At 44.1% G+C, this 13898-nt stretch overlaps 1 protein-coding gene across 1 annotated transcript; it reads left to right on the top strand.

Moving 5' to 3' along the window:
• The first annotated feature begins 1991 nt into the window (after positions 1–1991).
• Positions 1992–12736, top strand: med1 (mediator complex subunit 1). The gene is made up of 16 exons (XM_076760090.1): positions 1992–2191; positions 3202–3308; positions 3919–3997; positions 4146–4200; positions 4531–4663; positions 4801–4829; positions 4991–5062; positions 5395–5469; positions 6003–6166; positions 6316–6427; positions 6512–6636; positions 6737–6864; positions 7340–7541; positions 7681–7776; positions 7939–8044; positions 8125–12736. Exons 1-16 carry the CDS (start codon positions 2071–2073, stop codon positions 12017–12019), a joined length of 5499 nt encoding a protein of 1832 aa, XP_076616205.1. The 5' UTR covers positions 1992–2070; the 3' UTR covers positions 12020–12736.
• The last annotated feature ends 1162 nt before the right edge of the window (positions 12737–13898 follow it).

A 13898-nucleotide genomic window follows, 5' to 3' on the forward strand; every position in this document is an offset into this window, starting at 1 on the left:
GATGGTGAAAAAGGAGGGTAGTCAACTTCAAAGCACTCAATAAGGTTGCCAAGCTGTTCACACATCTCCGTCCCTTGTGTTAAAAACTGGAAACATGCAGAGGAAATCAAATACATGTGTTTATAGAGATGTTACACGGGCATCTCCTTCAACATCCTGAGATTTTGACAATATAAGGAAGGTCTGAAAAAAGGATGAGTATGGACAGTTTGTTGCATGTATGTGTGCATCTATGCCTAGTATGTAGGTGTGTATACAGAATCTACACTATCCACCATGTGGTGTTTATATATAGGTGAGTGTATGCATGTGTATATGATATGCCAGTCTATATATATATATGAATTTGCTGTTTTTTATGCTCTAGGTCTGGGCTTTTTGTATTGTAGTGTCAGCCATCCACAATAGTTTGTTACAATAGTCATTTTTATCAGGCAAAATTCATTACATAAAATACTGTTTTTAAAAAAAATCACAGAATTCATACAGCACATGGCACAAAATTCAACGGACAGATTGGGCTAATATTGTTGAAGTCTTTCCAGAGTGACAGACAAGAGATTACTAAGAATGTCAAAGTAATATAGTGGGCAAAATACGCTGTCTGGTCAACGCGACAACTCCTAAACGGCTTTTTTATGAGGAGCTGTGGTATTTTTCAGCCCTTCGTCAAAATAATATCAACATTTAACATCATGATGTTAACAACATGTGGCGACACCTCTTTCAGAATAGGGGCTGAACTTTCTTTTCTTTTCCCCATGTCTGGCTCCGTCCACTCCGCTGCCATTCGGACGTGGCACTGATACACCCACCAGGAGGATTAGGGAAGGTTTAGCAACTGTGCCAGCCTCGCTCCCTGTGCCACCCCTTCCCTCGACACAGAGGGGGGTCCCGCTTGGCATGGCAAGGTGAACTAGCCTCTGATTGATGGGCATGGTTTCAGCCCGCTACTGTGCTCCCCAAGGCCCGTGCCTCCCTTTCCTTTCTCCTACTGCTGTCTTGGCAGCGGTGCCCACCTCCTCTTCCATGCCAGGCAGCCAGCTAAAGCTCCTGGTGGGCACATCAATTACATAGCGGCACCTCCCCTCTTTTCTCATGTCTATCTGTGGGTCTGTCTACTGTCTCAGACGATGCCAATCTGCTCCCTCTCCATCTCCACTGCTGTCTATAGCTATCTCCTGTGTGTGTGTGTGCGTGTGTGTGGTTTTGTACTCATGTTCGCAAATATATCATTGCATATGCACAAATGCACATGTATTCATGCACACACTCCTGCTCCCTCTCTTAGGCAGGTCATAATGGTTGGTGGGAAAATCCTCCCCAGAGAGCACTCATTGCCACAGGCTCAGCTGTACAATAGGCTCAGGTGTGTGTGGGTGGGTGTGTGTGTGGTTGCCTGTGCAGGGCATGGCTGCTTTTGCTGTTTAAAATGTCTTTATTTGCTGCTTAATTATCTATCCCTGCCTGTGACTGCGTTGATAAATGAGGTTATATAAAGTATAAATTGTAGGATGAAAACAATCATCATGTTTAGAATCTGCATGATTCTGTTTCTGAATATCAACATGAATATTTCAACCTTCCCTTGGATTTTGGCTGTTATTTGCTCTTGGCAAATCATGAATCATTTACTTGCGGCGATCGTACGCCATCTGGAGTCTTTGTAAGACATTGTCTTTTATTTTAAGCAGTCCAATCAAGGGATTTGAGTTTTGTGTTCAGGAATAAAGGCAAAGACATGTTACAGACATCTTACAGAACGTCGTTAAAAATGAATAATAATTGCAGAAACGTTGCAAACATGCAAATGAAAACCTGTCTTAATCCTGCTTTTTAACATTTCTTTGAAAGGGCATAAATGAATTGCATGGCTAAATAAGTCTCGAAAACATATTATTCTGAAACTAAAGAAGAAGTTATGTGAGCTGGACCCAAGTGTGAAGTTAATACGAGTCAGAGAATAGAAGATTTTCCACTCACCCGTTTACGAGTATGCTACAGTACGGAAGCCCAGAGGGAGCAGAGGGGAAAACGAAGCCGCGAAACTGAAACGGCGACCGAGGGACAATGGCGGCGGGGCCTGGTGTTACTATGCAGAGCGGCAGCCCTGCGAGAGAGCTGTCTCTCTCGGTTCAGCAAGGAGGGAATCAGACTCATGGAGATCGGATCAAACCCGAAGAGGCCACAGGTAAGACGCGACCCGTGCTTTAATTTTGTTTTCCTGATTGTTGTTATTATTGCCAATGATGTGGTTTGCGTCTCAGGCTAACGGCTGCTAGCGTTAACAGCTAACTTAACCGACTGTGTAACGTTAATGGTTTCTTTTTTATGTATCTTTTTGACGTGTTAAGTGGGCGAATTTACACCTCTTTTGTTCAAGATTAATAACATTCACTCGTGAAACGCAAGTGAATGGCACCGAGCAGAATGTTGTGCTTGTTGAGGTAACTTAGTAGTTAGCTCCTAGCTATAGTCAGCAAATAGCTAACGTTAGCAACTCGCTATCAACTTTGTTGAATAGCTAAACAGTAACGTTAACGTTAGGGGCCACCGTAAGGTCCGTGAAAGTAATGTACTGATACCACACAAGTTTGCCTTAATTTGACAAGTACAACAAAACAACAAACGTGCAAGTATTCCCACCTATGAAGTATGAACTAAGAAGCTGTAGCCCTGTGGTAGCTCATTATGACAGATCATGATACAAAGACATTAGCCTCTGTTTTGTTGACACCATGACATGACACAGTTTTATATGTGTATCAGTGGGGGACTCAGAAACGCAGGTGCATTTGTTTTGGTACATTTCATATAAAACAAAAGTGAAGTAAACTGTTGATTGATTTATTGCTGAACATATCTACCATTAATTTACTTGTAGTTTGGACTCCCCTAACGTAACAGGGATTCGTGCTCTCAGTTGTACTTCATTAAACTAATTGTTAGTTTGACCAAATTGTATTATCATAAGTAATACAGTTTAGAAGATGCACCTAGCTGAAATTATGCCATCTAGTACAGCAGTCCAGTACATTCTACAACAAAAACAAAAGAAACTTGTTCATGCAATGGTTGAAAGATGGCCGTCAATCAGTTATGTTACAGTTTAATTAAATCGTCTAGAGATGTGTGGAAAATGTTTGAAACTTGTAAACTTTTGTTCAGCTGTTGTGTAATGTACGTTGCATCTTTTTTCAGAGGCAGAGAAGCAGAGTCGCATGGCTGCTTTGCTGGAGAAGCTTCACGCCAAGCACAATGCTTCACGGCCATGGCAGGAGACCTGCAAGGTTGTGCGTCAGGCCATGGTGAGACAGAGACATCTTTCTCTGAAAGAAAATAAGCTGTTTGAATTTACAAAGCACCTCTTTAAACCTGTGGCTGGTTTCTATATCAAAGAGTGCCCGTAGGTCTGGAACCAGTAGGCGTGGGCATGGTTGTGCTTTGACAAACAGTCTTGATACCCTCTGATGCTATAGTCAGACCTGAACTGACATGTTGAAATTCAAGAAAAAGCAGGCAGGGCAGAAAAAACATATTGGAAGTTTCCAGGAACAAGCTGCTAAGGGTAACTTGCTTCTTGCATCGTGAAAAAAGAAGACTCAATGCTTGATGAACATGAGTTCATTCCTACATGGTCTGACTCAAACATTAGTGATTGTCAGTGTCTGTCACGGTCAGTCAGATTGAATTCTGCACACAGTGCACATTTAGTTATATAATTCCACGAAGAAGTTCATATGTTAATAATGTAACTGCTGGGCCAGTGAAACTATAGCAGTGACATTTAAATGTCTGATCTGTAATGCTGACTAAGCCAGTGAAAAACAAACTTGATAAATAAATCCTGTTGACATAGCACTTTAATCTTTTTTTAACTATTACCTCATTTCTCTGTTTTTCTTCACACTGTCCCAGGAGAAACGTGGTGTGATGAATGCCGCAGGTCACCAGCTCCTGCTCACCTGCTTGGAGACCCTGCAGAGAGCGCTGAAAGGTGAGACTCTAAGGGACAAAAGTAGCTTTGAATGTACAGGAGCACAAGGGAGAGCAGAGCAGCAAGAATGTGTTACTTTCCCTCATTAGAAACACAACTAGTCAGACTGAAATTAACTGTTCCTATTCTTCTCTTCCTTCTTTTTCAGTTTCATCTCTGCCCTCCATGACAGATCGTCTAGAATCCATCGCACGGCAAAACATGTGAGTGCTTCCCCTTTTGCACCTGTCGTCTCCCAACTATGACTAATTCAGAAGGCACCCTTCAGTGCAGGAGTTAGAGGATGATGGAGGATGAAAGGTGTTCAGGTTGATTATTTGAGGAGTGTATATATGAAAATAAAACTCTCAAAACTTTTGTCCATGAAATAGCTGAGTGGGCTACTCATAGATTATTACAGGTGTTTTGCTGTTTGTACTATTTTCCTTCCTTGTAATTATTCCTTCTGGACTGAGTCAATTGTTTGATATACAGAAAAAAACATTTTACTCTATCTCTGTCATTTTCTGTTGTTTCTTGTCTCGTTTGAACAGGCTGGGCTCCCACCTCAGCCCATCAGGTACAGAGTGTTACATCACATCAGACATGTTTTATGTGGAGGTGCAGCTGGACACCAGTGGCCAGCTAGTAGATGTCAAGGTGGCTCATCAGGGAGAAAACCCTACGGTCAGTTTACTGTAACTTCTATATGACTCCATTATTCAAATGGTTCTCCAAGAGAAACTAACCCTAATCCTTTAATTGATTCCATTAATGGTGAAGATGTGTATTATAATTTTCTTCTCTGTATTTGTTGGCCACAGAGTTGTCCTGAGCTGATTCAGCATCTAAGGTCAGTAGAAACCACGTACTTCATTGTAGAATCCTCTTATGACAAGCAATACAAACTATAGTAAAGGATTTCTGTGTTGTAGATTGATGCAGGCAGCTGTGAGAAATGCTTGTATTTGTCTGAAAGCTGTCTAAAGCACCTCTCTTCCCGCATCACATCAGGGAGAAGAACTTTGAAGAGTTTTCCAAACATCTGAAAGGACTGGTGGAGCTGTACAAGCTGCCTGGAGACAAGTTAGTAGACTTTTGAGTGAAAAATCAGTCATTTCTGTCCATTACGTGAGTGTTGTGGATCCAAACAGTCTGGTATAGTTGTGGAGTACTCCTAGACATCTGATTAACTGAGTACAGTTTATTTTCTGATAAGTAATGTTATTCATTTGTTCATTCATTTTAGTATGAGGCTAAAAATACATTTAACTGCTTGTAATGGACACGAGCGTTGAAATAAATTAATCCCGGCAGCCCTGTTTAAAACAGTTCTTCCATGAGGCGCAGATGCCACATGTTTTTATGGTTGTTATTGTTTCCAGGTTTATTTAATCATCTTAATTTCTGTGTTCCAGCAAGCTTAAAACCAAGATGTATATAGCACTGCAGTCTTTGGAGCTTGATCTCACCAAGATGATGCACATGTTTAGGTAAGTTCACAAGATCTCTTTTTGTCACCTTGTACCTCATCCTTAGTATCTTTGGGCTACTAGTGTTTAGCAAATGCTGGCAGGCTGTGATATCATGCTATGGGCTAATGAAGCAAACTGAAAATACAATTTTATAAGTGATAATGGTCTCAAGATTCAATTAGTGTGGAGCTAACAAGAGCACCTAAATCGACAGAGGCATGTCATTTCCTGGTTAGTTATTTAACCAGGTGTATGAGAGAGATGTATTAGCAGCTGGTTTCAGTATATTTTTTAAGCTACACTGAGATCATTCATCATTAGAGTCATGCAGGAAGAGAGAACTATTCAAAATGTTAAAGGTAGCAGTGATGCAGTTGCTGATTTTGGCGGTTGTGATATCAACAAAATATAGCCTGTTTAATAAATCAGTGCACCTGTTAAAATATACATTTATTTAGCTAGTTGTATAAATGAATAATTTGGAGTAACAAGCCCAATGTAAGCATCTGTTTTTGTAATGCAGTCAGTGATGATTGATGTGTGTTTTCTAGGTTAGCAACCAATGCCAATACAGTGGAGACCATTCTTCACGGTAGTGTGGGCTTGTTGACAGCCAGGAGTGGTGGCCATCTTGTTACTCTTCAGTGTTACGTGTCCCCTTATGACATATTTGAGGAGGGAACTGGCACACAACTCAACTTAACAGACAGCAATGGTAAGTCCATAGATGAAGTGGCTGAATTCATAAATGTATATAGGACAAGGATGAGCTTCTAGCCATATGATTTGCTAAAGCACTCTAACTATCCTTGTGTGACCTCTGTCACTCTTTTCCTTGTGTGGACACTTGGATAAACTTTGCAGTTCCACGTTCTCTGGGTGTCAGTGTTTCTGTGACAATTGAGGGAACCTCTGCTGTCTACAAGCTCCCAATCGCTCCGCTCATCACTGGATCGCACCCAGTGGACAACAAGGGGTACCTCCTATTTTCAGTAAAAACATATAAATTCCTGCAGAGAACAGAGAGACAGCTGATTAATATATTTTTGCCGTATTTCAGGACACCTTCCTTTTCCACTGTGACCAACTCCAACTGTGTGGACCTGCCAGCCTGTTTTTATCTCAAGATGAACCGCCCCATGCCTTTCTCACTGTCCTTTATTCAGAGGATGGGCAATGCTACTTGTGAGTTAACCTCATGAACACTGTATTCTTACATATGTACTGAAAGAAAGATACTTCTTTGTTTGATGATTTGGACTTCAACCCCTCCATTTCTTCACAGCGATCCCAGTGTTTGAGAGCCCACCCAGCCTGTCACCTCTCTACCAGTTAATTGTCCAGAGCCAGCGGCAGCTTTTGGAGGAGGGCAGCTCCACACCACCGACTTCACACAACATGCACTTCTATTGTGTGAGCAGACACGCACAGTACCTCCACACACATTAATATGTTGAATGTCTCTTCTTACCCTTTATTCAGTTTCTTTCTACTTCCTACCTATGCTTTATGGTTTCATAGCTGTTATTTGGTTACAGCAGTGTTGTACAGGGCTTTCGTTCTGCCTTTTTGTTTGACATGTACATGACATGTTCTTTTGTACAGAACCCCTCTCTGCCATCTTGTCTTCATATACTTTTGGAAAACAAAAGTGTAGTAACATGTAATTTCCTGTCATTCTGCATCCAAATTAATAGTTTTCAATTGTGCTTTGTGGTTATGAAAGACAGCTACATTCATGGTCTGTAGTTTGCAAACGGAAAAGGACCCTGAATAAGTAAAAATAAAGATACACACAACCAATACAAAAAAAGACATTTTAGATTATCCACAAAAATAAGTGCTTGTGTTAGAAAAAATAAAAAAGACAACCTTTATGCTTTCATAGGTGTTGCCAGATCAGCAGCACTGTTACTTCCTGAATGGTGATGCCCCAGTGCAAGACGGTCGTTCTCTTCAAGGAGCACTGGTGTCCAAGATCCCCTTCCGCCACCCAGCACAAGTGCCACTCCTGTTGGATATCATCCGGCACCAGGCGGCCTATAACACCTTGATTGGCAGCTGTGTGAAACGAACTTCCATCAAGGAAGGTAAGTGCCTGGCTTCTGACTTATTGTCTTTGGTTAGTCAACAACTTGTACTCAGTGTTTTTTTCTCTTTTTTTTGTGTATGTGTGTGTGTCTGATGTATTAATTTGATGAGTGTAGTATCTTCGTTGTGTTTCCTCAGACAGTGCAGGCCTGCTGCAGTTTGAAGTATGTCCTCTTACTGACTCAAGTTTCAGCGTGTCCTTCCAGCATCCAGTCAATGAGTCATTAGTCTGTGGTGAGCACTCACTTCTACACAAATCTCAATAATCCAGCATGTGTTGATATTACTTAAACAGGATCTTTGAATGAAAGTGATATGAAAATTTATAAATTGTGAAATCAGTTGCAATATCATTCTTTTGCATGTCCTCTGTCCTGTCTGACCTCCTTCCTCTAGTGGTCATGGAGGTGATTGACTCCAGACAGGTGTCCTGCAAGCTATATAAAGGACTGTCAGATGCTCTTATCTGCACTGATGAATTCATCACGAAAGTGGTTCAAAGGTAAGATTGCTAATTCCTCTTCAATGCATAAATGTGGACTGAATATGTTTTTTATGGTAATTGTTTCCACCTCTTCGTAGATGCATGTCCATCCCTGTAACCATGCGGGCCATTCGGAGGAAAGCGGAGACTATCCAGGCAGACACTCCAGCCCTCTCACTAATTGCACAGACAGTGGAGATCATGGTGAAGAATAACCTGCCACCCTCCAGTAGTCCCACCTACAACATGGCAACAGGCGATGGAACTAACCCTATGGGACTACCTGGGCTTACAGGAGGCAACACACCGACTGGAGGAGGACCCCCTGGGGGACCTAATTTTGCAGGTCCAATTACTTCTCTCTTTGGGATTTCCCGAACAGAGAGGCAAGCCCAAGGAGGAGAGTTTCCAACCCAAGGAGGGGTGGCTGGCCAGCAACAGTTGCAGCAACAACATCAGCAACAACAGCCTGGTCAAGGTCATTCAGATGACTACAACAAAGTCACCCAGAATCCCATACTGACAAGTCTGTTACAGATAACTGGAAGTGTGGGTTCTAGTCCCAGCTCCCAAAATGCACCACCACCCCACCAGACTCCACCCCCAACATCCTCCCCTGCCAGCAACACCAAGAATCATCCTATGTTGATGAACTTGTTGAAGGACAACCCCACACAAGATTTTGCCACACTGTATGGTTCTAGTCCTTTAGAGAGGCAGAATTCTTCATCTGGCTCCCCACGGACAGAGGGCATGGGTGGTACCTGCTCTGGAGGTAACACCAAAGGGAAAAAGAAGCGCCCACGGGGGACAGAAAAGGGTGCCATGATGCCCGGTACTGCTGCAGGTGGTGGAAGTGGTGGTTTAGGCATGAAATCACAACAGGCATCTTCGATGCCACAACACCACCAGCACCATCCAGTCACACATGAGGATGACTTCCACCGTGAACTCCTGTCTATGGATGTGGATGCATCTCAAAATTCTATTTTTGATGTCAACCTGACTACTGATGGCCTAGACACACCGCATAGCATCACTCCAGCACCTAGCCAATGTGGAACACCACCCTCTGGCCCCAGCATGCCTTACTCACAGTCTCATGTCCAGTCTCAGCAACAGCTACCACCAGGTACTGTACCACCTCGTATGGTTCGTCTCTCTAGCTCTGACAGCATCGGACCTGATATCACAGAAATCTTGTCAGATTTACCCGAACAGACAGGCAAAGGTAGCTGTGGGAGCCATGGGCAGCACCCCATGGGCAGTGGTGGGGAGGATGTAGGCCCCCTAGGTACCCCAATCCGTGACTCCTCCAGCTCAGGTCAGGGCAGCGCAGTGTTTGACTCGGCAGACATTTTCAATACCAACAGCAATGAGAATCCTTTTACTGATGCTGCTGACTTGATTGCTGAGGCAGCTGCAACTGCCGCCACTCCCACCAGTGATTCTTCGTCCACCAATTTCTTCCCTGATGCTAATGACTTCAACCCTGACCTCTTGACCTCAGGCCATGGCTACTTTGATGACAGCTCTCCAAGTGCCGACGGAGACATAGACCTTGTCAAGGGTTTTGGGGGAAGTAGCCAGCAGAATACCCCGTCAGGAACACCTCAGAATCCCACTCCACATGGACAGAGCAGCCCAGAGCGCTCACTGAAGGACACTTTTGATATGGGGATGGGTCTTGGAGGCAGCAGTGGTGGTGGAAAACCACTCATGGGGCCAGCTCCTGATTTGGGAGACACACATGGTGGAGGGTCCCAGAGCCCCCTCATATTGGGCCCCGGAACAACATGCAGTGACTTTAAAAGTGCAGAACCAAAAGTTAAACAGCAGCCAGGACTCATGCGGCCAAAGGATGAGAATGGGGGTGGTGGAGGAAGCAGTTCTGGGTTAGGGATGGGAAGCAGTTCAACAGAGGGAAAACAGGTCAAACGCAGCAGGACTCCATCAAGTGAGGGAAAGTCTAAAGAAAAACCACCGAAACGCAAAAAAATGGACCCAGACGGGAAGTCTCCCTCTCACAGCTCAGGGGGACGACCATATACACCTCCTAGTGGTGGCTCAGGCTCTGGGGGAAGTGTAAGTGGAGGAGGCTCCAAATCTCCTGGTAGTTCAGGACGCTCGCAAACTCCTCCCGGCGGCGCCACACCACCGATTCCTAAAATCACTATTCAGATCCCAAAAGGGACCATAACCGGGGGGAAAACATCATCCCACAGTGGTTACACCTCCAGCAGCTCAGCCACAAGCAGCACAGGGGGAGCAGGAGGAACCAGCAGCAGCAAAAGCCATCATTCGCACTCCTCCTCCTCTGGGAAGGTCAAGTCCAAAGAAGGCTCCACATCACAAGGCAGCAGCTCCAAGCCAGGGAGTGCAGGAATAGGGGGTGGAGGTGGGCCATCCCAGTCTAAAGGCTCTTCCCAAGGAATGGGTGTTGGCAAACCAGGATCCTCCCCAATCACCAAGCATGGACTGTCAGGGCCTGGAGGTAGTGGGAGTGGAATTGGAAGTAGTAATAAAATAAAGCCTCAGGGGGGCAAGCCTTCTGGGTCTCTCATGAACCCCAACATAAAGCTCAATATCTCCCCGTCTCACTCCCGTTCCAGTAGCTCTGGTGACAAATTGTCCTCCCCTATGAAAATGCAGCAGTCCCAGGTTCCAGGAACACCTCCTTCTTCCAAAGCTAAATCACCAATGGGTTCAGGAGGTGGCAGCTCTGGAGGGTCCAAGTCTTCCTCTGGTGGAGGAATGAGCTCCCAAAAGCCAATGGGTGGGAGCTCCTCTGGTTCCACATCTTCCTCATCATCCTCCAGTTCATCCTCATCCTCTGGTTCCATGACCTACTCAGGTGGCTCCCAGTCTCAGTATGGGGGTGGTGGAGGTGGAAGCGGAGGGGGAGGAGGGGCAGGAGGAGGAGGAAGTGGAAGCAGTACTGGTGGAGGGGGAGGAGGTGGAGGAAGTGGGGGCAGTGGCGCTGGTCAGAACAATGCAAATAACCCCAATGCCAAAGGAAAGTCTCCCAGTCGAAACAAGAAACCCTCTCTTACAGCAGTCATAGATAAACTTAAGAGTGTTGGTGGAGGAGGAGTTGGGGAGGATGGTTGTGAGGTAGGGCCACCAGCAGGGGGAACTGGTTCGGGATCTGCTCCCGGTGGTGGTGGCCCTGGAAATATTCCCAACAGTGGACCTTCAAACATGGGTCCTTCCAAGCATGCCTCGTCCTCTCAAAGTGGGGAGTATAAGCGGGAAAAGTCTGATAAAGAGGCAAAATTAAAAGTGTCTGTTTCAGGGGGGAACACTGGGGACAAAAAGCTAATGGACTCAAAAGCAGGGGGCGTGGGTACAACCGGTCTGGCCAAAATTATCATAAGCAAACCTGATGGTGGCTCACCAAGCATCAAGGCCAAAGTGACTCTTCAGAAAGCAGGGGAAGGATCTGGTGACTCAATGCGTCCCCAGATTTCTAGCCTCAAAGCTTCCCCCCTCTTCAGTGGCTCTACTCCCAAGCATGACCGTTCCTCCCCGAGCCACAGCCGCTCACCAGGATACACCCCGCTCAACCACGACAGCGAGAGTGAGTCGGGCAGCAGCTCAGTAGCCGAAAAGTCCCACCAGAACAGCCCCAGCTCAGACGACGACCAGACCATTCGCCCGCTCCCTCCCCAGGACTACATGAGCTCCATTCCTCTCAGCTCAGGGGAGAAGCACAAGAAACACAAGAAGGAGAAGAAGAAGCAGAAAGAGAGGGAACGGGAGAGGGACAGAGACCGAGAACGGGACAGGGACAAAGAGAAAAAGAAGTCCTCTATGTCCATGGGTCCATCTTCACATCCAATTAAAGCAGACAGTTGGTCTCGGTCGCCCATCTCAGCTTCAGATTCATCTTTGTCCATGCTGAGTTCAGATCGTCCATCCCGGCCCAGTCCAATGTATATGAGAAATGAAGATGATGACCTCATGGACTCAGCCCTCACTGGCAACCTTTAATTATGTTTTGAAGCCCCTTTATTTTACTCTTTTTTTCTCTTTTAACACATGCGTTTTAACATACAAATTAAACTTCTATTTATTTAATTCAAGCCACAAATTGGAACTGGATACAAGAATATTGTGGCTCTCTGTCCTATTAAAGCTGTATTTTAATGTCATATTTTACTGTCTGAGTATCAGTGTATTCTACCCAGGGATTGGAGATGCCAATTTCATGTGAAAGTGGTTGCATTCGTGTCATCAAGATCTACCCAAGAATACCAACTTTCTTAAGCTACATTAAGGAAATGGTTTTATACAGTATATTTTCAGAGAAATGGACATTATTTTTGTTTTTCCTGTGATGTCAAAAGTCTTTACTGTCAGCAAATGCTATCTCCTCTTTCTGTCGGCATTTAATACATCTGCTGCTGTTTGTCATTGTTGTTAGAAACATACCAGATTGCTACTATGCTATATGTTGTCAAAATACACGACATCTGTTAAAAAAAAAACAAAGTATTGTAAAGCAAGAAGGTTACAGCGTTCAGTTGCCTTGTCCTCCAGGTACAACTGGGAATTTTTAGATTTTGATACATTTTAAACTGTTGATGTGTAAATTAGTGTAGCTAACAAAGAGTGCAGCTGATGGTGATAATGGAGGGAAAGTGCTGGTAAATTTTTAACTGTAGAAGTTTTGGAAGACTGAAATAAACATTTCACTTCTGGAAAAGGTTCATTGTCACATTTCTGTATTTTCCGTTTATTGCATTGACTTCCTGACTTGAATGAATGGTTTGAGGTGCTTGTGGGACGGTGAGTAGCTCCAAATGTACAGTAGATGGCAGCAGAGGTTCAGGCTCCTCAGTCACGTTCTTCTAGGGGTTTTTTTTTGTGATGAGTTACACACTCTCAGAGGTAATGTTTAGAGGTTAAATTAAATTTCACACATTTATTCACAGGCATTACAGAAGGAGATTTGTGAAATCATGATGCAGCTGAAGGGAGTGAAAAAGCAAACAGCCAGAGATGCACAAAACAGTCACAAACAGTCATTAAAGAAAATCAAACGAATTATTAAACAACATCAGCTGCTCAGTACATTATCTACAGGACTTCTCTGATACAAAAGGGTTGAAAAATGTGTCAAACATAAAGCATAGGTACAAATCCTACAACAAATGAGTCTCAGCTGTAAGGAGCTCTGGCAGTATTTTGATTCATGCTTCAACACAACATGTGAGAACTAACAGAACTCAGAGGCATGGTTTTGCGGAACAGTGTCAATGGTAATTTGTTATTTGCCTGCAGCTTGTAAAGAAGTAGAAGACAGATACACAATATATTTAAAGTATTTCAGAGCATATCTGAACCTTGTGACCTCTTACAGACATGTGGCCCCTGCTTTGATATATCTACTGGCTGTGACCACTTTATCCACAGATGTTGCATTAGGTTTATTGTCAGTGGTAAACTTATCCTGCAATTCATATATTCATATAGAAAATGCCAACATACAATATCCTTTAAAGTCAATAAAAAATATTCCTGTAAAGGCAGAAAGGAAAGCAATACATTCCAACCTTTGTCACCTTTTTTGTCCCAAGCGACACCATATGAAACCAAAGGCGACTCCAAGGCTCCCAGTCTTATGACCCATCGCCTCACCTTGCTCCAGCTCTGCTGAGCGTGCTTTTTTCCCCCCAGAAGCACCCGCTAAACTGCTTAGCTGACATAAATGAATGGAGTGTCGTTATATTAAAAACCATCTCATATTATAAAGCCGGTTGCTTCAAAGAAACGTGACACTCAGCTCAAAAAGCACAAAGTGTATCATTCACTCTGTCTGTGTGTGTGTGTGTGTGTGTGTGCATTTGAATGAGCAGCAGCTTGCTTA

The sequence above is a fragment of the Chaetodon auriga genome, chromosome 20 (assembly GCF_051107435.1).
Source record: "Chaetodon auriga isolate fChaAug3 chromosome 20, fChaAug3.hap1, whole genome shotgun sequence".
NCBI classification, from domain to species: Eukaryota; Metazoa; Chordata; class Actinopteri; order Chaetodontiformes; family Chaetodontidae; genus Chaetodon; species Chaetodon auriga.

What these genes read in the sequence shown, in the direction of transcription:
- med1 (XM_076760090.1), top strand. Translation starts at nt 2,071, where the DNA reads ATGGCGGCGGGGCCTGGTGTTACTATGCAGAGCGGCAGCCCTGCGAGA. An exon ending in CAAACCCGAAGAGGCCACAG is followed by an intron (nt 2,192 to 3,201) that starts GTAAGACGCGAC and finishes ATCTTTTTTCAG; the next exon opens with AGGCAGAGAAGCAGAGTCGC. An exon ending in ATCACGAAAGTGGTTCAAAG is followed by an intron (nt 8,045 to 8,124) that starts GTAAGATTGCTA and finishes ACCTCTTCGTAG; the next exon opens with ATGCATGTCCATCCCTGTAA.